Source organism: Sycon ciliatum, chromosome 13 (genome assembly GCF_964019385.1).
Source record: "Sycon ciliatum chromosome 13, ocSycCili1.1, whole genome shotgun sequence".
NCBI classification, from domain to species: Eukaryota; Metazoa; Porifera; class Calcarea; order Leucosolenida; family Sycettidae; genus Sycon; species Sycon ciliatum.
The window spans coordinates 26,539,084-26,566,944 of record NC_088655.1 but is presented as its reverse complement, the minus strand read 5'-3'; the positions used below and the strand labels follow the sequence as shown (position 1 = coordinate 26,566,944).

Below are 27,861 nucleotides of genomic sequence, written 5' to 3'. Positions count from 1 at the left end.
CAAACCATTGTACAGTTACTAACGGTGCCATGCGTACTTTAGACTAAGGGCGCGTTCGAATTGTCTTCATCAACTGTTCTAACAAATTTTATAAAGAGATTAGTTGAAGTGTCCCATTAGAACGGTTTCTATCATTTTAAAGTTTATCAGTGGAATTGTCATGGCGATGATGGCGTCCGATCAGATCGACCATCTCCATGTACTACGTGACGTAGCTATTCCAAACTCTTCGGAACTAATCCACCTCTCCCATCGGATGAGTTTCGAGGAGCTTCGTTTTTCTGAAGAGGCCAATAAGGCCACCTCTTCAGAAAAACGAAGCTCCTCGAAGAGTCAAAGAGTGACAATTCGAACGCGCCCTTAGATCACTGCCATCCCGGGCCAGTTTTAGCAGTACTTAAGTGTGCGTTTCGAAAGTATACACCTCTAGACTTAACCGAATAATTCAAATTTGGTTTGAGCTTTTGGAGAAATTTCTTCAGGATATTGTTCAGGCAATTCCCCCAATTTTTTCCGTACATTTCTAAGCGATTGAATAACGCACGCCCATTTTCGGAAACTTCATGCGCAAAGCGGTCACAGATTTTGTTTGGTATAGATGCTGGCCTAATGGTTTTTTGAAACCAGACGTCTGGACTTTTCAAATACACTACAGCTGAGTCTGTGCTCTTCTTGCTCTCCGTGTTTGTTTAGGCGTACTCGCATCGAGGAGGGCAAGGAGAAGAAAGAGAAGGAAGTGAAGGAGAAGAAAGAGAAGCAGGCCAAGAAAGAAGAACAGCTCAAGAAGGTTGGTGTGATTCCAGTGTCTGCTCTGCGTGTGTGTCCGTGTGTGTGTATGTGTGTGTGTGTCCGTGTGTGTGTGTGTGCGTGTGTACGTGTCCACTGTGTGTGTGTGCGTGTCCGCTGTGTCGGGAATGGCTCATGCATCCAGGCTGCACGCAGGGTGAAAGGACTTGTTTTTTTGTGTCTGGTGTTTGTATTATCCTGTTGCACAGCTCCTTGTTGGTGTGTTGTGGGTGGGCTAATGTTGCCCTGATATTTCCTTGTGGGTTTGAGAGATACGTCACGCTCATCCAACTTGTGTGTTCGTGTGCGTGTATGTGTGCGTGTGTGTGCCTGTGTTCGTGAGGCCACATCCATGGTCATCCAACTTGTGTGTTCGTGTGCGTGTATGTGTGCGTGTGTGTGCCTGTGTTCGTGATGCCACATTCCATGGTCTGCAGCAACAAAAGCTCATGAAGGATGCCATGGACAGCTTCAAAGGTGAGGTGTGAGGTGCACGTTACGCGGCAATGTTTTAGATGTATCCACACAGTAATCCTTGATCGCGGTTGGGTTCCTACGCATGCGGAAATGGCAGTCCGGCTGACTCATCTGCGAGCCGTAACATCTATTATTTTAGCTGCCAGATTGGATATTTGGTCCGATTTCAGATACAAACGTGCAGCCTAAGCATATACTGTAGTTTCACAAATTTTGGGTGTTTTGTATTTTCAGTGCATTCAGTGTATCTCTTTCATACCTAAAATTTCAATAGCTGTGCAAACAGTAACATGTCTGTTCCCCAAACCTGTTTTTTGGCCCTCATCAGGGAATACTTTACTTTCAATCTTTTGCATTGCAATTTTGCTACGCAAAATCAAACTTGAAAAGCAGTTCCAAAATGTTGCGTAACAATTTTCTTCAACACTTGACAACCGTCCTGCTGGAGAGCTGATCAGAGTGCAAGCTCAGACGACAAGTACAATGTACCTTGTAACACCTTAGTTACAAACCTAGCCTGGTGCCAGGATGCATAGCTCAGCACCTTTTTAAGTTTCGTGCGTCTATTTTATCCCTAAGACACACACCTGGCATGTACACTGTGCATCATAGGGTACAGTGAACAATCAATATGCATCGCAGTTTTCTGTGACACGTTTCTGAAGTTGCTTCGCACCTCAGAAGAATTGCGTAGCAAACTGCGATGCGATACTGGTTAAATTATTCCCTGCTCATGCATTTAATTTTGAAATTTCTGAAATCAGGAGCTTGTCTAGCGGCTGACTTGTTTGCGCTGTGTGTTGTTGTTTTGTTGTTGTTGTTGTTGTTGTCGTTGTTGTTGTTGTTGTCGTTGTTGTTGTTCTCGTTTCAGTGTTCTCCTCCAAGTCTGACAAGGCGCAGGCGACTACCGCGTCGGCAACGGCAGTGCCTGCTGGTCAGAGCAACTCCGGCACAGATGTTCAAGGTGAAGATGCCGATGCCGGCGGTGCAAAGGAGGCCAATGAAGGTACAGTGGTCTCTCTTTCATTCAGCACGGTATCTACAGCACTCTCAATAAACCAGCATAGTTTTCAGTAGCCAATCTGTTCTGGCAGATTTGTGCCATTGTGGTGGCAGTTTTTGCTTTCACCTCGAATCCTTTGATCATTCATTGATGGTATATTTGCTGTAGCTTGTTTCCCTCTTTGTCTCTTCTGTGTGTGGGTGGGTGCCTGTGTGTGGGTGTGCGTCTCTCTCTCTCTCTCTCTCTCTCTCTCTCTCTCTCTCTCTCTCTCTCTCTCTCTCTCTCTCTCTCTCTCTCTCTCTCTCTCTCTCTCTCTCTCTCTCTCTCTCTCCTGTCGCAGAGGATACTCACGCCCAGCGTCGTCCAGCCACCGAGCGGCAGATGGAACGGGAGCGCCAGCTAGCCAAAGACAAGGAAAGGTGAGCTGAGGTCTGCTCTCGTGTGCTCTTCCTCGTTCTCATGTACAGTTTCCTACTCCCATATACCATATTTCCGCAGTAAAGCGCATGAGCGTATACCCGGGCATAAGCGCACCCTCACATACCATCGCATGAGCTTATAGGTGAATCTAATCACGCAACACACTGATGCCACCATGATACCATCTTTACAAGGTCCAATGCACAATTTCCACACTCCATACTGCGAACACAATCACAAGCACATGCGCTTGTATGTGACACCGATCAGCCTGCAAAAATTGCAATTATAGCAAAAACTTGTGTATACATGTATAAAAGGGCATGTTCTTAAATGTGCGTAATCATGGTACACTGTCGTGCAGTCCCCGTCTCTCGTGTTCCTGGAAGTATCTAATTCCATGGCTCTCCCTGGTCTTGTCTGACAGGCGTGATCGTGAAGCAAAGGAGCTGCAGGCGCAGCGAGAAGCCGAACTGCGCGAGCAAAAGCAGCTGAAGTTTCTCGTGAGTACCCACTGCCCTGCTGGCCGTGATGATGGTTGTTGGTGTTGTGTTGTTTTGTCGGGACACCTACTCCTGGTTGATGGTTCCATGCACGAGATGTGTACTTACTGGCTAGTGGGTGTCTGTGTACAGTTTTCTTGGAGACACAAGAATACAATAAGACAGTGAAACCTGTTCAAGACTACCGCTCAAGGGACCATCAAAACGTGGTCTCTGTTACCAGGTGGTCTGCTTATCCAGGGTCATTTGACAGTGGAAGCAGCATCCCTTGATCCTGGCTGCAGTGGTATTCTGGGACAGGTGGTCGCCTTATCCAAGTGGTCGCCATGACAGCTTTTACTGAACTGAGAAGAAGATCACACTTCAGGCTCTTGGACTACACATTGAAAGCTTTCACGAGTGCAGTTTCAAGCCTTGTCAACGTGTGTCTGTGTGTCGGTGCTGGTGCGTATGCGAGGCATTGAGCACTCTAGCAGGTTAAGACGCATTGCCTCTCTATGTGTGTTCACTCGTGCTGGTCGTATGTGTTTGCATGTTGGCAGAACGACATTGAGAATTGCAAGCGTGCATTCCGCCTGATGCCGCTTGGCTTTGATCGATTCCGTCGTCGCTGCTGGTCCTTCCACCCGTCCGTTCTGCCCGGTGTCTTCCTGGAAGATGACTGGTCGCCGGATATGCCTGAAGGTACGGCTGGTGTGTGTGCGTTGGGGGGGGGTGTATGCGTTTGATGGCCCAACTCCATGCTTTGTGCTTGTATGTGGACTGGCAGCTTGAGCTGGATACTAGTATGTGTTCCTGGAAGATAATTGGGCACTGGATATGCCTGAAGGTGCGGTTTGTGTGTTTAGTGGCCCAGCTGCATGCTACATGCTTGTACCGGTATGTGGACTTGCAGCTTGAGCTGGATATGTGTTTCTGGAGGATAATCGGGCGCTGGATATGCCCTCAAGGTGCAGTTTGTGTGTGTTTGATGTCCCGACTGCATGCTTCAGACATAGGTAACCGAAATCGCCTTTCACGGTGCTCCGTAGCGTTAACTGTGAGTTACCTCGACCAGACTACTACCCAAGCTGGCCGACGTTTTGACGTTTTGATGAGGGAAAAGCAAGGTCTGACTGTTCATACGTATGTATGTGTGGTGTGTGCATGTGCACGCATGCGCGCGCGTGTGTGTGTGTGTGTGTGTGTGTGTGTGTGTGTGTGTGCGTTTATATGTTGTAGTGCGTACGCACGGCGAGACCACGCTACAGAGCAGCACAACAACGACCACAACAACGTCGTCAACAACGGTGGGAAACACTTCGTCTGTTTCCTCCGTCGTCGTCGGCGACACAAGCTGCAGCTCTAGTGCCGCTGGCCAGATCACCCTCACTACCAGCAGTTTGGATGCCGCCGGCTCTTCCTCCACCATGGCAGCAGCATCGGCGTCGGCTGACGTTGCTATGGATACTGACGACACAAAGCCCGTCGCCATCAGGTGAGTGAAATTGGAACGTAGAGAGACTTGGTTACTTATTGGCATTCTCGTGGATGAGCTGGAAGGGTCCTTTCTTTCCATGGAGGAATCGTTAATGTGCTGTTGTTTCCACCTTACCAATGTTTTTTAGAAGAAAGGCATTCGAGCTGACAAGCTCGTTCCCATAACTCTGCAACACACTGAACATCGGTTTCACATCAATTAATTTTATTTTTAGTTCCTTCTAAGGCCACACTTTGTTTTCTCTATGTTTCTCGTCGGCAAATTTAAAAAAAAGGTACGCGGGCGGGCGGAAAAAAAACAAAAGCCAAGGAAAAAACAAGAACAATTTCTACTGAAAACTGTATACATTTTTCAATGTACATGTATATGCGTGATTCATACCAGACACTGCGTATACCATGTATACAGTACTACATTGTACAATCACGTACATGTAGTCCCATACATGATTGCACTACATTATCACATCAGCCCACGAATATCAGGCAAACTGCAACAATGAGAGCATAAAGTTTGATTACGACGGATGGCGAAGAGAACATACATTTATCTGCTATCGCATCAACAAACGTTTCCCACTCGTCATTAATTTTGGTTTTGTTACTTCAACGTTCCTGTGTCCGCTTATCAAACTCTTGTCTCCATGCTGCTCATATTTTCCTTGCCATGCGTCTATTGCTTTGATTTTCTGCCTACGACATCGTTCCACAGACGCCAGTTGCAGCGGAACTCGTCCGACTTACGGTATTCCTGGGACCCACGAGGCTCAGGCAGTGAACGACTGAAAGCTTCGTCATGACAGCCTTCATCGCAGAGAACGGACGAGGAGCGCTCCTTTCCTGCTGTGTTGCAAACATTTCTCTATCTACTGTTCTTTCAATCAAATGAACCCCTCGATAGGCACATTGCCTTTGGGTCATTTCATAATAATAATAATAATAATAATTTACGATTTTGATTGACGCATCTAGTTGCTGCAGCATGTGCAGCGCACATACATGTACGTAGTATGAACTTGTTTTTTCTTCCGAAAATTCTGAAATCCTACGCGGGCGATGACGAGAAACATAGAAAAAACAAAGTGTGACCTAAGTTCTAAATGAAACTGCCAGAAGCCTCATTCTTACTTCTGAGCAATGTTCTTGTCGTGCGTATTGTTGTTTTCAGCCAAGCGCCCGCATCAACAGCAGATGGCTCAGTCAACAGTGCCAGTGCCAGCGGTGCTGGTGTTAGTGCTGGCCGATGGCGTGTGTTCCAGTCGGTCGCCCAGTTTGAGCAGTACGTCGACTCCCTGACGCTCACCGGCGCTCGCGAGAAGGCTCTGCGAGAGGTGTTTGAGAAGCAGAAGTCTGCTCTCGTGCTGGCCATCAAGAAGTATGTATAGTATGCTGTAGGTTGGGTACAGTATGGCTTTGTTCTTTTTAGGGCCGAGTCGGGTAGCATTTTCTTCGGGTATCGGGTTCGGGTAGTTTTCCCCGGGTAATGTTTCCATGGTATCACCACAATGCACCCCTTCCCTTACACACTGGGTTGACATGCGGAGTATTACGTGAATTTGTACACGTGCACTGTACATGATGTCATCTGCGACTTCGTGTTTTCGGGTACTATTCTGTACCCATGTTTTCGGGTACTATTCTGTACCCATCTACCCGAAGTCCTCACGGGTAGCACGGGTACCCGACTACCCGAGCACACCCCTAGTTCTTTTGTGTGTCATCAAGAAGTGTGTATGCTGTAGTTTTCATATACGGACTGGTGATTGTGAAGTACATGTAACTACTATTTGGGGTCTTGAGAATAGTCTTGGAATTGTGCGGTCTAGAATCTGTACGAACCCTGTCAGTGCGGCTTTGTTCTTGCCCTGGCTATCAGAAGCACATATGCTGTAGTGTTGTCATGGCGCAGTGTTGTGCGTCACCTTCTTATTCCTGTGTGACTGGTGTGACTGGTCTGTTCTTGTACTTGGCGAACTTGCTTCAAATCAAGGTTCATTTCCACTGTTTGTAGTTTTTGGTTGTGCTGTTGCTGCTGTTGCTGCTGTTCTTGTTGGTCGAGTTGTTGCTGTTTGTTGGTGCTGGTGGTGAACTAGCTCCTGTTGTTGTTGTTGTTGTTGTTGTTGTTGTTGTTGTTGTTGTTGTTGTTGTTGTTGTTGTTGTTGTTGTTGGTGATGGTGTTGTTGTTGTTTCAAAAACATTGTCACGACAGTATTTATTGGCGTTGGTATTGTCTCTATTCATACTGGTGACAGTTATGCTGATGTTGTTTCCCCGTCCTCTTGACCATTTTGGCGGTGTGTGTGTGTGTGTGCGCGCGTGCGTGCGTGTGCGTGCGTGTGTGTGTGCGTGTGTAGATACTCCAGCAATTTCTTGTCCAATGTGGACACGGCCAGTAGTGGTGGTGAAGAGGAGGATGCTGCCAACGCCTCTGGAGATCTGAGCACAAACAAACTGAGGGACTCGTACAAAGAGGTGAGTAAGGGAGAGAGTGAGGGGGAAGGGGGATGCTCGCAAGCGTCTGCATTGGTTGCGAATACTCTTCTCCGGCAATTGCCCGTTGGTGGTCAATGGTGGTTTTTGAATAAACTTGTTGTTTGGGATCAATGGTGTAGCCCCCAACAGTCCTTGGTTGATGACTACTAGTAGTTTTTTCTCCTGATAGTTCACATACACTGCTCTCAAGCAACCTGTTGTCTCTGCCCTGACTTTTTAGACTGCTCTTTTCTCTGTGTGTGTGTGTGTGTGTGTGTGTGTGTGTGTGTGTGTGTGTCTCTCTCTCTCTCTCTCTCTCTCTCTCTCTCTCTCTCTCTCTCTCTCTCTCTCTCTCTCTCTCTCTCTCTCTCTCTCTCTCTCTCTCTCTCTCTCTCTCTCTCTCTCTCTCTCTCTCTCTCTCTCTCTCTCTCTCTGTGTCTCTCTCTCTCTCTCTCCCTCTCTATCTATCTGTCCTGCTGCCTCTGTCCAGGATTTGGTTGAGATAGCACAGCGCCTGTACCGTGGTGGACTGGGAGATCCAGGTGATCTGGAGCTGTTCCAGGCACGCGTTGCAACCACAGATAACATGACGGACATGGTAAGAATGGACGGCGGAGAGAGATCTCTCGCAGGTTTTGATTGCTGGTACCATGAGTACATACATGTAGCCCCCCCCCGCCCCGCTCAGAGTGTGTAACTCCACATAAACCCCCGTCACAACTCGTTTTTAGAATCACGTCACTTCAGTGATGTAATCGTCTCGACTATGCACTGCACTGCATCGCTCTTGCTCGACCTTCAATTTGGAATGCATGTATACATAGTTAATTAAACACTACCGGGTACTGGCTACTAGCACTGTTTCCGCTCTGGATTTGAACTCTTGTTGTTGCTGCTGCTGCTGTTGTTGTTGTTGTTGTTGTTGTTGTTGTTGTTGTTGTTGTTGTTGTTGTTGTTGTTGTTGTTGTTGTTGTTTTTGCAGCGCTCTCTGTTACTTGATGTGTACACAATGATCTGTAGTACATGTACTAGTTACGCACTACAGAGCACTGACTTCTGTTTCCACTCTGGATTTGAACTCTTGTTGTTGTTGCTGCTGCTGGTGTTGTTGTCGGCGGCGTCGGCGTTTAAAAATCTGGATGCTCACGTCATTGTTGTTGTTGTTGTTGCTACAGCGCTCCTTGTTACTTGACGTGTACACAATGATCAACCCTCGCTTCACCCAGGGCATCCTGTGCCCTCCGGATGTGCAGGAGACACACCTGGCCATGGCCAAGGTCGAGGGCAAGGAGAAGGGCTTCAAGATGGTGCCGTGTCGCCTGGCCGAGTGGAAGCAGGCAGTGTCGGCGGCCGGTACTCTCTCTCGCCTCCACCTGCTGCAGGCCATCCTGGACGAGTGCATCCAGTGGCACAAGTCTGCAGAGAATGCCGTGAGTGATGCGCAGACGTGTGTGTGTGCGTGCGTGTGTGTGTGTGTGTGTGTGTGTGTGTGTGTGTGTTCAGACGAATGCATACGACACTTATGGTGTATCAGAAGTACCGTACTCACTTGATTAGAAGCCCCTCTCGAATAAAAGCCCCTCTTGAATAATAGCCCCTCTCGAATAGAAGTCCAGACTACTATTCGCAAAGCATGGGTGACCAGGTAGTGCCATGTATGAAGGTCAAGTGTGCAAAGAACATCTCGTGCATGTTCATATTGGTACATGTCCTGGTCGGCGTAGTGTGTGCAAACTAACTCGGGGCCAAGTTGCTGTGAATATGAAAGTTTTAGAGATTCGATTGGAATACTGGTATGGAATGAAACAATAAAAGCCCCTCTTGAATAGAAGCCTCTTCAAAATTGGGAAAAAAATAGAAGCCCCCGGCTTCTAATCGAGTGAGTACGGTATTCCGGAACTTCTGGCGACGAATATCGGGGTGAAACTCAACTCGTCTGTTTGGCAGTCTTCGTTCTTACCCCCATTGTTTGTGTGTGTGTGTGTGTGTGCGTGTGTGCGTGCGTGTGTGTGTGTGTGTGTGTGTGTGTGTGTTTTGGTTGGTTGGTTGTACGTGCCCATTGTTTTCATCCTCTCAGCGTTGCAAGATCTGCCGTAAGAAGAGCGACGACGTGAACATGCTGCTGTGTGACGACTGCAACCAAGGTTTCCACATCTACTGTCTGCGCCCTGTGCTGCACAAGATACCCTCCGGTCATTGGGCCTGTCCGTCTTGCCAGGTGAGTCTAGGCGTGTAGCTCGTGTGTGGTCTGATCACCACACCCGTGAATGACCGTCATACGTACTGCATAGTCAAAATGGGAAAAATTGCAGCTATGACGTTGCCAGTTTTTTGTACATAGTCACCACACTACAGATGTGCTCTGGCACTTAGTCACCACACCGCAGATGGGCGAGCTACGCCTCCGGAGTGAGTGGCCTGTACTGGGCGTGTAAAGTTGTTTGTTTAGGCCCTCGTCGATGATTGGATAGCGCGTCAAACCTGCCGTAGCTGCAGAACTGAATCGCCGACGGCTCAGGTGGTAACGGGAAGTTCATGCGCATCTTTGGCTGTTGTTACGACATTGTAGCCTCGCGCAATTGAAATTACCTTGGTGATGCGGTAAATGTGAACCAGTGTGGGATGCAGCAAAGTTGAGTGTCCTATGACCTAAGCCGAACAAAACAACTTACTGTGGTCTCTCTTTCTCTCTCCTAGCCATCACCCCTCGTAAAATCCATGTCTTGCGTGTGTTGTGTCTCATTCGTATACAACGTCATCGTGCACATGGTTGAGAGTCGGTTCAGCCAAACTCCTAGCCATCGCCCAATGAAAATGCCATGCCTTACTTGTGTTGTCTCTCGTTTTGTATACAGCCACTGAATGCTCGCCGTACCGCACGTGGTGTGTCTTACAACGAGAACTCCGAGGAGGAGGAAGAAGAGGATAACGATGAAGATGAAGAGGTAGGGCGTGTTGTTGCTGTTGTTTCGAATCTTTATTCTCACGATGGCCTGTGGCCATTAGAATAAGCTGTTGTTGTTGTTTGAATTCTTTTTTCTCACGATGGCACCATCGTCAATAAGAGGTTGTTGTTGTTGTTGTTGTTGTTGTTGTTGTTTGTCCCGGTTATCCGGACACATGACCCACTGGTCTGGCCATTCCCGTTCATTCATCATCTTCAGCCCACTGGGCGGAAGCATTGAAGTAGTGTAAATATGTTCTTAATTGTTGTTGCCCGAGGATTGTCTTGAGCGTAACGCTCTGAGCAGCAGCACGATCCTGTTTCATCTTCCGGGTATGGGCACTTTGCCATCGTTCATTGAGTCCTTTAGGAGCATGGGTATTCCGCTAGCGTGAATGGTTTGTATTTCATACCCAGGAGTTCTGCAGGTTGCAGTACTGCCGGGCGCCGAAGAACTTAGAGCCGAGGAACGAGCAGCCTAGAACTTCACCAAGCACATCATACCAATGTATACACGGTGACTCAACTGTGCATAGACTGTACATCATACCAGTGTATACACGGTGACTCAACTGTGCATAGACTGTACATCATACCAATGTATACACGGTGACTCAACTGTGCATAGACTGTACATCATACCAATGTATACACGGTGACTCAACTGTGCATAGACTGTACATCATACCAATGTATACACGGTGACTCAACTGTGCATAGACTGTACATCATACCAATGTATACACGGTGACTCAACTGTGCATAGACTGTACATCATACCAATGTATACACGGTGACTCAACTGTGCATGGACTGTACATCATACCAATGTATACACGGTGACTCAACTGTGCATAGACTGCAGTAGAGTAAAACCTGTCGAGGCGACCACTCGGATAAGGCGACCACCTGTCCTAGGGGATCACTACAACCAGGACCAAGGGATACGATTTCTAGTCAAATGACCCTGGATAAGGAGACCACCCTGTTTAGAAGAGTATCTCTTTGTCGTTGTTACTATAATCGAGTGGCACATTCGCACTACAATTCTACGGGTGCTAGTTTGAAATTACGTTACGAATTGTTACGTTGTACAGCAGGTACGAAACAATTAATATTTACATACTCACCGGTTTTCGTTTCGGAGTCCCGCGCTGTGACTCAGCTAATTTCTATTTCGTTTGCCTTGTATTGTCTGACTAGGGGCGCTGTCACCCCGTCGGGTGCAAGCACCCTTGGACAGAAGCACTTCACTTCACGACAAGTGTTCATTTTCGTTTTCCTCTTCTGCTTCTGTTGCACAGTTTGAACTTTGAATGTGTGCTTTTTTCGTACTCTGCTCTCGATCGAACCATGCGCGGGTCGATCTCCATTATTTTTATCTTCCGTTGCCATGACTGGCATTAGTACGCGTTCTGTACTCACTCGCTGCTTGGCACGCTTGCAGCGCGTCTTTTTTCTGTTGCAACCCAGTGCCTGCGTGCACGGTACGGGATTTGCGATGCCACATCAGCGTTGGTGTGTCGTTGTGTTTCGTTGTTGTTTTGTTCTTGGCTGAGTGTGGTCGTTAACCCTCTAAGTGCCACGGTCGACGAAAAGAGCCCCTGGCTTGTCACCTGTCAAGTGCCACGGCTGCCGAAATGAGCCCTGTGTACTTCTAGTTTACAGTGCCACGGGCGACGTAGAGAGTCCGACACACTTCTGTGTGGGAATGCCAAGGCTCTATGAAGAGCCCGACGGAGGGGTATTTTTGGACGTGTCCTACAGTACCAGAGGTCTGTAGCTCCGTCCCACGCTTTTGACCTGGCGTTATCCGTGGGTGGAGGTATCTAGTTCAATAGAAAAAACCGGGTGTTCGTATCTATAAAAAGCGAGAAACGCTCGTTCAAAACTCAAACACTTTCGAGTGACAATGGCGACTCAAGGCGCAGCGCGAGAGGTAGAGATGACACAGGAGGAAGTTGACGGTGAAATCCACAGAATCTTTGACGGTGAGTCTGATGAGTCTGAGTTCGAAGGCTTCGATGTCGGCAGTAGCGAAGATGACGATAGCGACCTTCAAGGAAGCGACGAAGACGACGAAGAACAACCGCGAGTGTGGAACTGGCGGACCGTCACGGCTGACAACGACACCGCGGATGCGAGTGCATGGCTGCCGGGAGTAACTCGCCAACGTGGGCCAACGGCACAGGCCGATGAAAACATCTCGCCGGCAGACTGTTTCGCTATGATGTTCACGGATGAAGCCGTGGACATAGCCGTCACGCAAACAAATCTGTATGCGCAGCGAAAACTGGAAGCCCTCGGCGCTCACTTTCCAAGCTCCCGGATGCGCAAGTGGCATGACATCTCGTCACGCGAGATGAAAGTGTTTTTCGTACTCTTGCTCGCCATGAGCATCGTGGAGCAACCAGCGCTGGCAGACCATTGGACGACGGACTGGCTCTACCAGACACCCGGATTTGCCAAGGTTATGTCCAGGAATCGTTTCCAACTGATCCTGTCGTGCCTTCATTTCGTGGATAACACAACCATCGAGTATGACGAGCACGGCAGGTATCGAGACCCTCTCGCCAAGATTCGTAAATTCCTGGACATAATCGTCAAGCGCTTCAGACTGTCCTACTACCCTAAGAGGGATGTGTCTGTGGATGAGCAAATGATTGCGTACAAGGGTCGCCTATCATTCAAACAATATATGCCGGCCAAACCGACCAAGTGGGGCGTGAAAGCATTCGTCCTTGCGGAGCCGGGTACGGGATACATATACGAGTGGACTCTGTACACCGGCAAGGATATGGCCGAGGGCCGAGACGTAGCCATGGCCGACACATCGAAGGGCAGTCAGATAGTGGCGAAATTGGTTCGACACCTCGGCCAAGGGCACGTAGTGTACATGGACAATTATTATTCGTCACCTACCTTATTTCAGTGGCTGTCGTCGCGCCGTGGAATGGGAGCTGTCGGCACAGTGAGAGTCAATCGGAAAGGGCTTCCACCAGCATGTAAGGACAAGAAAAAGAAGGGCACGCCGCCGAGATTCTGGAGAGATGAAACAGTTCTCACATGCTCCTGGCCGGACAAGAAGCAAGTGACAGTTCTCTCGACGATTCACTCTTGTGAAGTTGTCGATGTAGATATTCGCGACCGGCGTGCGCCTCAAGGAGTTCGGTCCGTGAAAAAGCCATCATGCATCGCCAGCTACAACAGTTTGATGGGCGGCGTGGACGAGGCGGATCAGATGCTGAGCTACTACGCATTCCCGCATCGTCACCGCCGTTGGTACCTGATCCTTTTCCATCAGCTGCTGGAAATTTCGGTGCACAACGCAAAAATAATCTACAACGCAATGACAGGCAAAGACCTTGACGGAAAGGAATTCCACAAGGCGCTCATCGCTTCCCTGTTCACTGAAACACAGTGGCCGATTGGTGAACCACGTCGCAGATCTGTACCAGCAACTACTGACGATGTGGACACAGCTCGGCTAACTGAGCGACACTTTTGTACGCAGCTAGCTGTTGAAGGGAAGCGAGACTGCGTTGTGTGCAGCAGACGACCGGACCACCGGAAGCAAACTAGCTGGCAGTGCGTGCAGTGCGTACGCATGATGTGTCCCGGTGAATGCTTCCAGCGCTTTCACACCCTGCACGACTACAGAGTACGGTACGCGGACTAGTGCATAACCTTGCGCTACTGCTGTGAAATTTAGCAACTATCTCCATACCACAAGCAGTTTTTGCTACGTTGTACCGCTGCTGCAAACTAAGTTTGTATGTGCGCATTTCCGTCTTGCTGACTTATTTTCACTTTGACACTGCTGCATTCATTGGCATTACTATTTTTCTGCATGCTGAGCTCTGAAACATGTTGCTGATGATATTCTGAACATATCATGTATACATTATCTTTGAGTAGTAGCAATATATCACCATCACTTGCCGTCCTGAAGTTTATAACTGTAAAATAGCACAATTGCAAAAATCTGCGTGGCACTGAGGGAAGGGTGAGAACCAGCTGACCGTGGCATTCAGAAAGTACTCCTGCTCAGCTGATCGTGGCACTTGACAGGAAAATCTTGTCAACCACTTATGGCACTTAAAGGGTTAAAACTGAGAAAGAACGGGTCGTTGACAAGGCGTGGTTTCGATGTGCATGCCCTCCTGTCAACTCCAAACTATTGGTAGCAGAGGATGGTTATCACGGAGCCATCATGGAGGTAAAACTAGAAGACCTCGCACGGAAAAAGCGAGAGCTGAAAACGGATTTCACAAATACGAGGAGAAATTTGACAGTGGAGTCAACGAATGAGGTGCCGAACCAAGATGACGTAAAGGCATGGAGAAGCCACTTGACGACAGTGTATAACGAGACCAAGAAGGTCATCATGGAATACATGGAAGCGGTGGTGGACACTGACTCTAGGAGACATGCTGGTCTCCAGAAGCAGTACAAGCAGCTGGAAGGCCAGTATTCCGATGCCATGGAATTGGCCAGGAGTGTGCTCATCAGGAGCAGCAGAGCGAGCCTGGCAGCGTCGACCAGGCAGACTCCCAGTCCCAAGCAATCGCCACTGAGAGGGGCAACGCCTTTACTGGCGTCAGTACGAGAGGAAAGCAGAGAAATTCTAGATCTGCGTGCGGCGCTCCAAGATGCACCGTTTCTTGGTCGCCAGCACGATGCGCGGGTGATGTTGCCCAGGGCTGCAGACTATGGAGAACGGGTGAAAGTAGAGCCGGACAGGCGTGTTGTAATGTTCAGTGGTCAGCGTGTGGGGGAACCTGCCGAACCCTTCCCGACCGTTGCCATGGCAACCGCGTCAGCACACGCGCCACCGCAAACGGATATGATCAACAGCAGTGCATGCACCGCTTTATCTGCAGCAGCCGCAGAGTACCAGCCACGTAGTTCAGTGCTGCCAGCGTCATTTGCAACTACGACCACGGGCAGCAACGCTCCCGCTATAAATCAGGAACAAGGCTCTGCCTTCCTGATCCACGATCCTGCTGATCAAACACCTAGTATGATGTATGCAACGTATGGCAACAATAGTGCTAGGCCGCAGCAGGCATACATGTACCAACAACAACAACAACAGCAACCGCAGTGGAGTGCGAGCAATAGTGCAGTCGTGTACAACTCACCTGTGTCTACTGGACCGTCGCACACCATCTCTGCCGGAGCGTCACAGTACGATGCGAGACCCAGCGCTGTCATGCAAGCACCCCGGACCGCAGTATTCGCCCCAGTTCCGACATATGTCGGAGGCACCGCAGCTCGACCTGCGCCACGGACTGCTCCAGCGGCAGCGGCACAGATCAACATCGCCAGCAAGTTGAAGCGGATCGAAATTGCCGTGTTCACCGGAGAGAAGCGAAAATACGAGCGCTGGAAATTCGCTTTCAGCGTTTGTGTGGACCAGCAGCCGCTCTCCGCTGAATTCAAGCTGCTGCAGCTCCGACAGTACGTGGCGGGTGAGGCACTGGATGCCATCGAGAGTCTCGGCTACTCGGCAGCAGCATACGATGCTGCTCTGCGGCGGCTGGAGCGACGCTTCGGTGGGAGTCGCCGGCGCCTTGCGGTTAGGATGGAAGAGCTGGAACGATCTCCACCTATTCGAGCCGGTAGAGCCCAGGACCTGGAGCGTTTTACCGATGTGCTCGACATGGCAGTGGTGACGTTAAAGGATGCCGGTATGCACACCAAGCTAGGTACCGGCATTCTCTACCAGCGGATCCAGCAGAAGCTGCCGGTGAACTTGTTGGCCCAGTATCGCCGCTGGATAGTACACCACCAAAAGGACGAATCGGTCGAGGTGCTGCTGGAGTGGCTAAATGCCGAGGCAGAAGTTCTTGCTGCCGCCACGGAAACTACCGAAGGCATCAGCCAGCAGCATCACGTCAGAAACCAATTGTCAACCAGCGGGACAAGTCGAAATCAGCCGACTCGGACGGCAACTGCTCACGACGCTGTGCAACCGCGCACGACCACGTTCGTGACAGCTACAAACACCGCTGGCAACGTGCCGACCGCAAGGTCCACATGCCAATGCTGCAATGGTGGCGAGCACCCGATCTGGCGCTGCCCAGAGTTTGAGAAACAAACTGTAAGCCAGCGCTGGGCAGCAGCGAAGCGAAGCAAGTCATGCTATAGATGCCTTGCGACTGGGCACAGCGGCAAGGACTGCCCACGGGACCGGGAGTGCGGTATCAACGGGTGCACGCAGCATCACCATCGCCTGCTGCACAGTGAGCCCCGTCAACCGCCTCCAGCGTCGTCAACCCACGCCTCCGGAGAGACTGGAGCCATGCAGCCGGAGAACTTCAGTGCTGTCTCCCTCGGAAACAGCGCGAAGGGAGAGGAGAATAGAGTACGGACGGTGACGTCGATTCGGACAGTTCCCGTTCAGCTATCCAACGGCAAGCGGTCGCTAACTGTTAACGCGCTGCTGGACGACGCCAGCACGCGCTCGTACATAGCGAGCAATGTTACGGCAGAACTCGGCCTGATTGGATCCAGCATGTCGCTGACCATCAGCAAGCTGAATGGACAGCAAGAGACCATTCACACTGTACCAGTATCGTGCACTCTGCGAAGTGTTGACGGAGCCACGTCGACGACTCTCCATGCGTGCACAATCGAGCAGCCAACAGGCAACATGGAAGTTGTAGACTGGCACCACCTGGGAAAGCAGTACGCACATCTAGCCAACGTTGAGTTTCCGCCGCTACCGTCGAAACGCCACATTGACGTGCTCATCGGTGCCGACTATCCGGAGCTTCACATGGCGTATAAAGAGCGCTCGGGTAACAGCCATGAGCCCGTGGCGCGTCGGACGGCATTAGGTTGGACCTGCATCGGCCCAGTCAACCAACCAACGGACGAGTCCATCGAGCTGACTGCGGTGACCGTCGACCAATGCCACAGCGAGCTGAATCGTCTAGAGCCAAGCCGCTATTCCGACTGGGTACGAATGTGCCGTGTTCATGCTTGGTGTGTGCGATTCGCTACGAATTGCTCAGTACCACCCGCACAACGAGAGTTTGACGAATTATCACCACCAGCGATCCGAGACGCTGAGGAGTTCTACATCAAGCGAGCGCAGCAACAGTCGCTACCAGAGTATGCTGCAGTTAAGGCAGGCAAGCCAATCCCTGCAACCAGCAAGCTGGTCTCGCTCAAGCCAATGATTGACGACGCTGGCCTTCTACGCGTCGGAGGTCGACTACAGCATGCAGACTTCTTGACTGCAGAACAACGCAATCCGATCGTCCTACCACGAGGGGATCATGTGACACAGCTGATTGTCAAGGCATGTCACGAACGAGGATATCACGCGTTCGGTGTCAGCCATACGCTAGCCGAACTCTCGTCGCGCTACTGGATCGTCGCTGGCCGCGAAGAGGTGCGAGCTTGGGAAGCCAAGTGTGCGAGGTGCGCCCGGAACCGTACGAAGCCGGCAATGCAGGTGATGGCGCCACTACCTAAGGTCCGAGTCAGCCTGCCGCTACGCGCATTCGGCCGAGTCTCTGTAGACTACGCTGGACCGTTTATGACGAAGCAGGGTCGCGGCAAGACACAACACAAGCGGTACCTGTGCTTGTTCACCTGCTTGCAGACGAGAGCAGTGCATCTCGAGCTGTCATACGCGTTGACAACGGACTCGTTCCTGCAGGCGTACGTACGCTTCACCAATCGACGGGGAGTACCGATCGACGTCATCTCCGACAATGGCACGAATTTCGTCGGCGCCACCAATGAGCTTGCTCAGCTTGTCAAGCAGCTTGATGCAGAGGCGATTCAGCGGCAGACAGCGGATCAGCAGACTAGCTGGCGTTTCAACCCTCCAGCAGCACCACATTTCGGCGGAGTGCATGAGGCGTTAGTAAAATCGGCAAAGCGTGCTATCTCGGCGATTCTGAAGAACGCGGAGGTCACAGATGAAGAGCTATTGTCTGCTGTCGTCGGCGCGGAGGCGCTCATGAACTCACGGCCACTGTCCTACGTGTCGGCAGATGGTCGTGACCCAACTCCGCTAACGCCCAATCATTTCATGTATGGCACGAATTTCGTCGGCGCCACCAATGAGCTTGCTCAGCTTGTCAAGCAGCTTGATGCAGAGGCGATTCAGCGGCAGACAGCGGATCAGCAGACTAGCTGGCGTTTCAACCCTCCAGCAGCACCACATTTCGGCGGAGTTGCCATGACTGGCATTAGTACGCGTTCTGTACTCACTCGCTGCTTGGCACGCTTGCAGCGCGTCTTTTTTCTGTTGCAACCCAGTGCCTGCGTGCACGGTACGGGATTTGCGATGCCACATCAGCGTTGGTGTGTCGTTGTGTTTCGTTGTTGTTTTGTTCTTGGCTGAGTGTGGTCGTTAAAACTGAGAAAGAACGGGTCGTTGACAAGGCGTGGTTTCGATGTGCATGCCCTCCTGTCAACTCCAAACTATTGGTAGCAGAGGATGGTTATCACGGAGCCATCATGGAGGTAAAACTAGAAGACCTCGCACGGAAAAAGCGAGAGCTGAAAACGGATTTCACAAATACGAGGAGAAATTTGACAGTGGAGTCAACGAATGAGGTGCCGAACCAAGATGACGTAAAGGCATGGAGAAGCCACTTGACGACAGTGTATAACGAGACCAAGAAGGTCATCATGGAATACATGGAAGCGGTGGTGGACACTGACTCTAGGAGACATGCTGGTCTCCAGAAGCAGTACAAGCAGCTGGAAGGCCAGTATTCCGATGCCATGGAATTGGCCAGGAGTGTGCTCATCAGGAGCAGCAGAGCGAGCCTGGCAGCGTCGACCAGGCAGACTCCCAGTCCCAAGCAATCGCCACTGAGAGGGGCAACGCCTTTACTGGCGTCAGTACGAGAGGAAAGCAGAGAAATTCTAGATCTGCGTGCGGCGCTCCAAGATGCACCGTTTCTTGGTCGCCAGCACGATGCGCGGGTGATGTTGCCCAGGGCTGCAGACTATGGAGAACGGGTGAAAGTAGAGCCGGACAGGCGTGTTGTAATGTTCAGTGGTCAGCGTGTGGGGGAACCTGCCGAACCCTTCCCGACCGTTGCCATGGCAACCGCGTCAGCACACGCGCCACCGCAAACGGATATGATCAACAGCAGTGCATGCACCGCTTTATCTGCAGCAGCCGCAGAGTACCAGCCACGTAGTTCAGTGCTGCCAGCGTCATTTGCAACTACGACCACGGGCAGCAACGCTCCCGCTATAAATCAGGAACAAGGCTCTGCCTTCCTGATCCACGATCCTGCTGATCAAACACCTAGTATGATGTATGCAACGTATGGCAACAATAGTGCTAGGCCGCAGCAGGCATACATGTACCAACAACAACAACAACAGCAACCGCAGTGGAGTGCGAGCAATAGTGCAGTCGTGTACAACTCACCTGTGTCTACTGGACCGTCGCACACCATCTCTGCCGGAGCGTCACAGTACGATGCGAGACCCAGCGCTGTCATGCAAGCACCCCGGACCGCAGTATTCGCCCCAGTTCCGACATATGTCGGAGGCACCGCAGCTCGACCTGCGCCACGGACTGCTCCAGCGGCAGCGGCACAGATCAACATCGCCAGCAAGTTGAAGCGGATCGAAATTGCCGTGTTCACCGGAGAGAAGCGAAAATACGAGCGCTGGAAATTCGCTTTCAGCGTTTGTGTGGACCAGCAGCCGCTCTCCGCTGAATTCAAGCTGCTGCAGCTCCGACAGTACGTGGCGGGTGAGGCACTGGATGCCATCGAGAGTCTCGGCTACTCGGCAGCAGCATACGATGCTGCTCTGCGGCGGCTGGAGCGACGCTTCGGTGGGAGTCGCCGGCGCCTTGCGGTTAGGATGGAAGAGCTGGAACGATCTCCACCTATTCGAGCCGGTAGAGCCCAGGACCTGGAGCGTTTTACCGATGTGCTCGACATGGCAGTGGTGACGTTAAAGGATGCCGGTATGCACACCGAGCTAGGTACCGGCATTCTCTACCAGCGGATCCAGCAGAAGCTGCCGGTGAACTTGTTGGCCCAGTATCGCCGCTGGATAGTACACCACCAAAAGGACGAATCGGTCGAGGTGCTGCTGGAGTGGCTAAATGCCGAGGCAGAAGTTCTTGCTGCCGCCACGGAAACTATCGAAGGCATCAGCCAGCAGCATCACGTCAGAAACCAATTGTCAACCAGCGGGACAAGTCGAAATCAGCCGACTCGGACGGCAACTGCTCACGACGCTGTGCAACCGCGCACGACCACGTTCGTGACAGCTACAAACACCGCTGGCAACGTGCCGACCGCAAGGTCCACATGCCAATGCTGCAATGGTGGCGAGCACCCGATCTGGCGCTGCCCAGAGTTTGAGAAACAAACTGTAAGCCAGCGCTGGGCAGCAGCGAAGCGAAGCAAGTCATGCTATAGATGCCTTGCGACTGGGCACAGCGGCAAGGACTGCCCACGGGACCGGGAGTGCGGTATCAACGGGTGCACGCAGCATCACCATCGCCTGCTGCACAGTGAGCCCCGTCAACCGCCTCCAGCGTCGTCAACCCACGCCTCCGGAGAGACTGGAGCCATGCAGCCGGAGAACTTCAGTGCTGTCTCCCTCGGAAACAGCACGAAGGGAGAGGAGAATAGAGTACGGACGGTGACGTCGATTCGGACAGTTCCCGTTCAGCTATCCAACGGCAAGCGGTCGCTAACTGTTAACGCGCTGCTGGACGACGCCAGCACGCGCTCGTACATAGCGAGCAATGTTACGGCAGAACTCGGCCTGATTGGATCCAGCATGTCGCTGACCATCAGCAAGCTGAATGGACAGCAAGAGACCATTCACACTGTACCAGTATCGTGCACTCTGCGAAGTGTTGACGGAGCCACGTCGACGACTCTCCATGCGTGCACAATCGAGCAGCCAACAGGCAACATGGAAGTTGTAGACTGGCACCACCTGGGAAAGCAGTACGCACATCTAGCCAACGTTGAGTTTCCGCCGCTACCGTCGAAACGCCACATTGACGTGCTCATCGGTGCCGACTATCCGGAGCTTCACATGGCGTATGAAGAGCGCTCGGGTAACAGCCATGAGCCCGTGGCGCGTCGGACGGCATTAGGTTGGACCTGCATCGGCCCAGTCAACCAACCAACGGACGAGTCCATCGAGCTGACTGCGGTGACCGTCGACCAATGCCACAGCGAGCTGAATCGTCTAGAGCCAAGCCGCTATTCCGACTGGGTACGAATGTGCCGTGTTCATGCTTGGTGTGTGCGATTCGCTACGAATTGCTCAGTACCACCCGCACAACGAGAGTTTGACGAATTATCACCACCAGCGATCCGAGACGCTGAGGAGTTCTACATCAAGCGAGCGCAGCAACAGTCGCTACCAGAGTATGCTGCAGTTAAGGCAGGCAAGCCGATCCCTGCAACCAGCAAGCTGGTCTCGCTCAAGCCAATTATTGACGACGCTGGCCTTCTACGCGTCGGAGGTCGACTACAGCATGCAGACTTCTTGACTGCAGAACAACGCAATCCGATCGTCCTACCACGAGGGGATCATGTGACACAGCTGATTGTCAAGGCATGTCACGAACGAGGATATCACGCGTTCGGTGTCAGCCATACGCTAGCCGAACTCTCGTCGCGCTACTGGATCGTCGCTGGCCGCGAAGAGGTGCGAGCTTGGGAAGCCAAGTGTGCGAGGTGCGCCCGGAACCGTACGAAGCCGGCAATGCAGGTGATGGCGCCACTACCTAAGGTCCGAGTCAGCCTGCCGCTACGCGCATTCGGCCGAGTCTCTGTAGACTACGCTGGACCGTTTATGACGAAGCAGGGTCGCGGCAAGACACAACACAAGCGGTACCTGTGCTTGTTCACCTGCTTGCAGACGAGAGCAGTGCATCTCGAGCTGTCATACGCGTTGACAACGGACTCGTTCCTGCAGGCGTACGTACGCTTCACCAATCGACGGGGAGTACCGATCGACGTCATCTCCGACAATGGCACGAATTTCGTCGGCGCCACCAATGAGCTTGCTCAGCTTGTCAAGCAGCTTGATGCAGAGGCGATTCAGCGGCAGACAGCGGATCAGCAGACTAGCTGGCGTTTCAACCCTCCAGCAGCACCACATTTCGGCGGAGTGCATGAGGCGTTAGTAAAATCGGCAAAGCGTGCTATCTCGGCGATTCTGAAGAACGCGGAGGTCACAGATGAAGAGCTATTGTCTGCTATCGTCGGCGCGGAGGCGCTCATGAACTCACGGCCACTGTCCTACGTGTCGGCAGATGGTCGTGACCCAACTCCGCTAACGCCCAATCATTTCATGTATGGCCAAATCGGTACTCGGTTCGCACCTGCAGGAGTGGACGAGAGCGAGTTCAACCCTCGGCAACGCTGGCGTGTAGTGCAAGAACTCGTGCTGCACTTTTGGCGGAGATGGATGCAGGAAGTCGTGCCAGAGCTGAACCGGCGACTCAAGTGGAGGACGGCCGAGACAGACCTCAAGGTCGACGACATCGTTCTAGTGACATCCCAAGACAACCCACGGGGCACTTGGCCAATGGGTCGCGTCACCGAAGTGCACCCTGGTCCAGACGGACACGTGCGAGTTGTGAAGGTCAAGGTGGGCGACAAGACCTACACCCGCCCAATCGTGCGTCTTTGTAAGCTGTTCTGTGAGTAGCTCCTTGTTTGCCTATTTCAGAACAATAATCAATTTCGAATTTTTTGGTCACTGTGAATTTCGGCACAGTGAGAAGGGAGAGAAATGTTTAGAAGAGTATCTCTTTGTCGTTGTTACTATAATCGAGTGGCACATTCGCACTACAATTCTACGGGTGCTAGTTTGAAATTACGTTACGAATTGTTACGTTGTACAGCAGGTACGAAACAATTAATATTTACATACTCACCGGTTTTCGTTTCGGAGTCCCGCGCTGTGACTCAGCTAATTTCTATTTCGTTTGCCTTGTATTGTCTGACTAGGGGCGCTGTCACCCCGTCGGGTGCAAGCACCCTTGGACAGAAGCACTTCACTTCACGACAAGTGTTCATTTTCGTTTTCCTCTTCTGCTTCTGTTGCACAGTTTGAACTTTGAATGTGTGCTTTTTTCGTACTCTGCTCTCGATCGAACCATGCGCGGGTCGATCTCCATTATTTTTATCTTCCGTTGCCATGACTGGCATTAGTACGCGTTCTGTACTCACTCGCTGCTTGGCACGCTTGCAGCGCGTCTTTTTTCTGTTGCAACCCAGTGCCTGCGTGCACGGTACGGGATTTGCGATGCCACATCAGCGTTGGTGTGTCGTTGTGTTTCGTTGTTGTTTTGTTCTTGGCTGAGTGTGGTCGTTAAAACTGAGACAGAACGGGTCGTTGACAAGGCGTGGTTTCGATGTGCATGCCCTCCTGTCAACTCCAAACTACACCCGGTAACAGCGACCACATTTTGAAGGTCCCTTGAGCGGTCGTCTTAGACAGCTTACACTGTACATGAAAATAGGAACGGTCTAGGCTAGGAGGCTGACCCCCCCCCCCCCCCCCCCCCCCCCAGTTCTCCGGCGCCCGACAGTACGGTACACCGTTCGTTTCACTTGTCCTGCTGCTCTCTGGCTGATTCCGTCATCTATCAATTTTGGCCGCTGCAGGAAGAGGAGTCTGCCGAGTCCGACTCTGACGAATCAGGCGCCGAGGAAGAGGAGGGCGGTGAAGAGGTGGAGGCTGAAGAAGAGAGCGACGCTAATGAGGACGCATGCACAACATGCGGTGCGGCTGGTGAGCTCCTGTGCTGCGACACGTGCCCGCGTGTTTATCACCTCGAGTGTCATGTCCCACCGCTGCGACGAGCTCCTCGGTAAGTTTTGAAAGCAGCTGATTATCCATGCATTCATACATCCACACATACATCCATACATCCATCCACGCGAATGACTCATCATAGTACATTTGCTGCTCAGAAGTCAGTAAAATATTATAACTTTTGCCACTCAGAAGTCAATATAATAATTATAACTTTTGCCACTCAGAAGTATAAATTATCCCTTTTGCCACTCAGAAGTCAATAAAATATCACTTTTGCCACTCAGCTGGCTTCAATAGTAGGGCTTTTAGAGTATCTGGGTACACATCTGTCTTCCTTTATGGCAGTGTTCTTCCTTTATGGCAGTGCTCTTCCTTTATGACAGTGTTTTTTCTTTATGGCAGTGCTCTTCCTTTATGACAGTGTTTTTTTCTTTATGGCAGTGTATGGTGTAATCGCTAACCTCGCCATACATTCATACATCCATTCATACATCCATTCGTACATCCATTCATACATCCATTCATACATCCATTCATACATCCATTCATACATCCATTCATACATCCATTCATACATCCATTCATACATCCATTCATACATCCATTCATACATCCATTCATACATCCATTCATACATCCATTCATACATCCATTCATACATCCATTCATACATCCATTCATACATCCATTCATACATCCATTCATACATCCATTCATACATCCATTCATACATCCATTCATACATCCATTCGTACATCCATTCATACATCCATTCATACATCCATTCATACATCCATTCATACATCCATTCATACATCCATTCATACATCCATTCATACATCCATTCATACATCCATTCATACATCCATTCATACATCCATTCGTACATCCATTCATACATCCATTCATACATCCATTCATACATCCATTCGTACATCCATTCATACATCCATTCATACATCCATTCATACATCCATTCATACATCCATTCATACATCCATTCGTACATCCATTCATACATCCATTCATACATCCATTCATACATCCATTCATACATCCATTCGTACATCCGTAATTACTGTAAATCAACAAACTTTGGCCGATCTCGAAATGAAACTGTTGGCCGTAATCAAACTTAGGCCGATTGGGGTTCAATCTTGCATCTTTTGCCTCTATGACAAACTTTGGCCTGCGATTTACTTTGGCCGGTTGGCACCAAGCGGCGAAATCAGCGAAATTAAATCGCCAGCGAACATTAGTTGATTCACGGTATATCCACGCATCTATTCATCCGAGTTGCAGCAAGCGAGTCTTCTTGTGCGGGTATTGAGCACTGTGTGAGCAGTGGAAGTGCGGGTATTGAGCACTGTGTGAGCGGTGGAAGTGCGGGTATTGAGCACGGTGTGAGCAGTGGAAGTGCGGGTATTGAGCACGGTGTGAGCGGTGGAAGTGCGGGTATTGAGCACTGTGTGAGCGGTGGAAGTGCGGGTATTGAGCACGGTGTGAGCGGTGGAAGTGCGGGTATTGAGCATGGTGTGAGCGGTGGAAGTGCGGGTATTGAGCACGGTGTGAGCAGTGGAAGTGCGGGTATTGAGCACGGTGTGAGCAGTGGAAGTGCGGGTATTCAGCACTGTATGTGCGGCTGCTGCTGCTGTTGTTGCTACTGCTGCTGTATGACGTCTTTATGCTCACGTTGTTGTCGTCGTCGTTGTGTTCTTGTTCTTGTGTTGTTTGTGTTCCAGTGGCAAGTTTGTATGTTATCTGTGTAAGAACCCACGCCTGGCCACGGGTAGAGCACGCTTGGCCGCCAGTAGATCACGCTCTCAGACTAAGAGCTCTCGCCAGGGATCTCGCAGCCGTACAGCGTCTGCGTCCAAGAGTGAGTTTTCTCGTGTATCGCCGTTGTACTAACGAACAAATGCCATGTGTTCCGTCGCCCTTTTTCTTTATTCTCACATTGTTGTTGCTGATACACACATACAACACTTAGTTCTCATGCCCTTGTTTTGTGCACGCTTTCGTGAGAAATTACACCTTGTTATTTTAGTCATTGTGTCCTCTTTGCCCTACCTTGCTTGAACCTGCTTTCAGGCGTAAAAACCCTGTTGTAGAGGTCTCAGTCCTCTTATGTGAGGCTTACCTGTCTTTATAAATGTAGCTCACTCTCTCTTTTTCTCATCTCCCCTCTCTCTCCCTCTCTCTCTCTCTCTCTCTCTCTCTCTCTTTCTCTCTCTCTCTCTCTCTCTCTCTCTCTCTCTCTCTCTCTCTCTCTCTCTCTCTCTCTCTCTCTCGTGAGTCCTCCCTTTCTGGCCCCCTTCACCACCACTCACACACTCTCTCTCTCTCTCACTCTCTGGGCCGTGTCTTCTGTCCAGAATCTCCTAGTGGTCGTCGTGGTAGTCGTCGTCGTGTCTACGAGTCTGAGGAGAGCAACAACGACGATGATGACGCCGACCAGACTGCTGATGGCAGCCACGAGGAAGAAGAGGACGAAGAAGTGGAGGACACTAGGTCACGTCGTGGTGCCGCTTCAGGACGCAGGAGAGCTGTTATCCAGGTCAGTAAGGGGTCATTGGCACTCATTGCAAAACGTTCTTTGTTGTCCCTGAAGCGAACATCATTCATTGGGGGGGGGGGGGGGTGCGAGCGAAAATTGCAAGTCGACTGACACTGTACATATACGTGTACATGCATGCGATTTTCGTCGTCCAGCATAGCAAGCTGCGTTCATTTCAGAGGGAGATGGGGTCGGAGTACGAGGTGAACGATGTTCGTTTCCGGGACGACAAAACGCTCTTGCGACGACCCCTATAAAAGAATATGTCAGAAGCCATTGAACAGCGCTGGCACCCTGTGTGCAGCCAGAGTCTGCAAAATTCAAGTTTGTGGCACTGTTCACTGTGCACTGTACAATCATAACCATCACAGCAACACACACTAGTAAGCGATGTTGCTTTTGTCCACTGGCACACGTGGTGGTTTTGAGACAGTGCAGGTACGGGTGCAGGCAAGTGATGTTGTTTGTGAATCGTGATGGTTTGTTCGGATACTGTCTGTACTGGCTGCCGTTGTCGTAATTCCTGCTTCTCCCCTCCCGACCGCAGTAGAGTACTCTATGCCATCACAGTTAGCTGAAACCTTCGTCGTATCTGACATAGCTTGTTTGCGATTGTGTGTGTGTGTGTGCGTGCGTGTGTGTGCGTGCGTGTGTGCTTGTGTTGTGCGTGTATTCCTTCATGCGTATGTGCGTACAGTCCAACTCTGAGGAGAGTGACAACGACGGAGATGAAGAGGAGGATGACGATGAAGAAGAGGAGATTGAGGAGGCTAGTGACAATACGGATACGGAGGTGCAGCAGCCTGCCCGTCGCTCAGCCAGTGGCGGCAGCAGATCTGCTAAACGCACCACCCTCCAGTCAAAGACCAACAAGTCTAAGCGACCTGGTACGCGGAACCGACCACGTTTCTGTGTTGGGCTTCAGAGTTTCGATTGGCGTTGTCTTCGTGTGTGTATGGGGGGGGGGGGGGGGTCACTGCCACTGGCCAGAAAGATCCACTTGAAATAGCTGTGTGTTTTAGACCAGCCTGAATAGTGGTGGTCAATTCTTCAGCCTTGCAAACTGTTGAATGGTGCAATCCCAGCACAAGTCGTGCTATGGCTTCTGCTGTAGCGTCGCTATCATCGCCTCTGGCGGTGGGCGTCAAAAGGTGTGTGTGTCTATGTGTGCGTGTGTGTCTATGTTTTGGCTGTCTTTTCAGGATCCAGTTTGAGTTCGCGTGCCCCACCTGCCAAGCGTAGAGTGCGGCAACGTGTGATGGACAGTGATGACGAACGACCATCACCGTCATCAGCTACTGGGACTTCTCGACGCGGTGGCCGTGACTCGCACAATCTCAAGGTGTGTGTGTGTTTGTGTGCGTGTTTGTGTGTGTGTGTGTGTGTGTGTGTGTGTTTGTGCATGTGTGTGTGCACGTGT

At 51.0% G+C, this 27,861-nt stretch overlaps 2 protein-coding genes across 3 annotated transcripts in view; both read left to right on the top strand.

Annotated features, from left to right (window-relative positions):
- The window catches only part of LOC135829738 (tyrosine-protein kinase BAZ1B-like), a 54,012-nt gene that overhangs the window by 21,694 nt on the left and 4,457 nt on the right, over positions 1 to 27,861 (top strand). For both annotated transcript variants that reach the window (XM_065342128.1, XM_065342129.1), the window contains 18 exons: positions 694 to 787; positions 1,224 to 1,263; positions 2,135 to 2,269; positions 2,607 to 2,685; positions 3,114 to 3,189; positions 3,732 to 3,873; positions 4,411 to 4,666; positions 5,837 to 6,043; positions 7,023 to 7,140; positions 7,631 to 7,738; positions 8,316 to 8,570; positions 9,218 to 9,358; positions 9,996 to 10,085; positions 23,731 to 23,936; positions 25,627 to 25,763; positions 26,260 to 26,441; positions 27,139 to 27,328; positions 27,644 to 27,783. In XM_065342128.1, coding sequence (XP_065198200.1) covers positions 694 to 787; positions 1,224 to 1,263; positions 2,135 to 2,269; positions 2,607 to 2,685; positions 3,114 to 3,189; positions 3,732 to 3,873; positions 4,411 to 4,666; positions 5,837 to 6,043; positions 7,023 to 7,140; positions 7,631 to 7,738; positions 8,316 to 8,570; positions 9,218 to 9,358; positions 9,996 to 10,085; positions 23,731 to 23,936; positions 25,627 to 25,763; positions 26,260 to 26,441; positions 27,139 to 27,328; positions 27,644 to 27,783 — 2,596 coding nt within the window. The remainder of the gene's footprint in view (positions 1 to 693; positions 788 to 1,223; positions 1,264 to 2,134; positions 2,270 to 2,606; positions 2,686 to 3,113; positions 3,190 to 3,731; positions 3,874 to 4,410; positions 4,667 to 5,836; positions 6,044 to 7,022; positions 7,141 to 7,630; positions 7,739 to 8,315; positions 8,571 to 9,217; positions 9,359 to 9,995; positions 10,086 to 23,730; positions 23,937 to 25,626; positions 25,764 to 26,259; positions 26,442 to 27,138; positions 27,329 to 27,643; positions 27,784 to 27,861) is intronic.
- Positions 11,657 to 14,190, top strand: LOC135829694 (piggyBac transposable element-derived protein 4-like). The gene has a single exon (XM_065342084.1). The coding sequence runs from the start codon at positions 11,997 to 11,999 to the stop codon at positions 13,761 to 13,763; it is 1,767 nt and encodes a 588-aa protein (XP_065198156.1). The 5' UTR covers positions 11,657 to 11,996; the 3' UTR covers positions 13,764 to 14,190.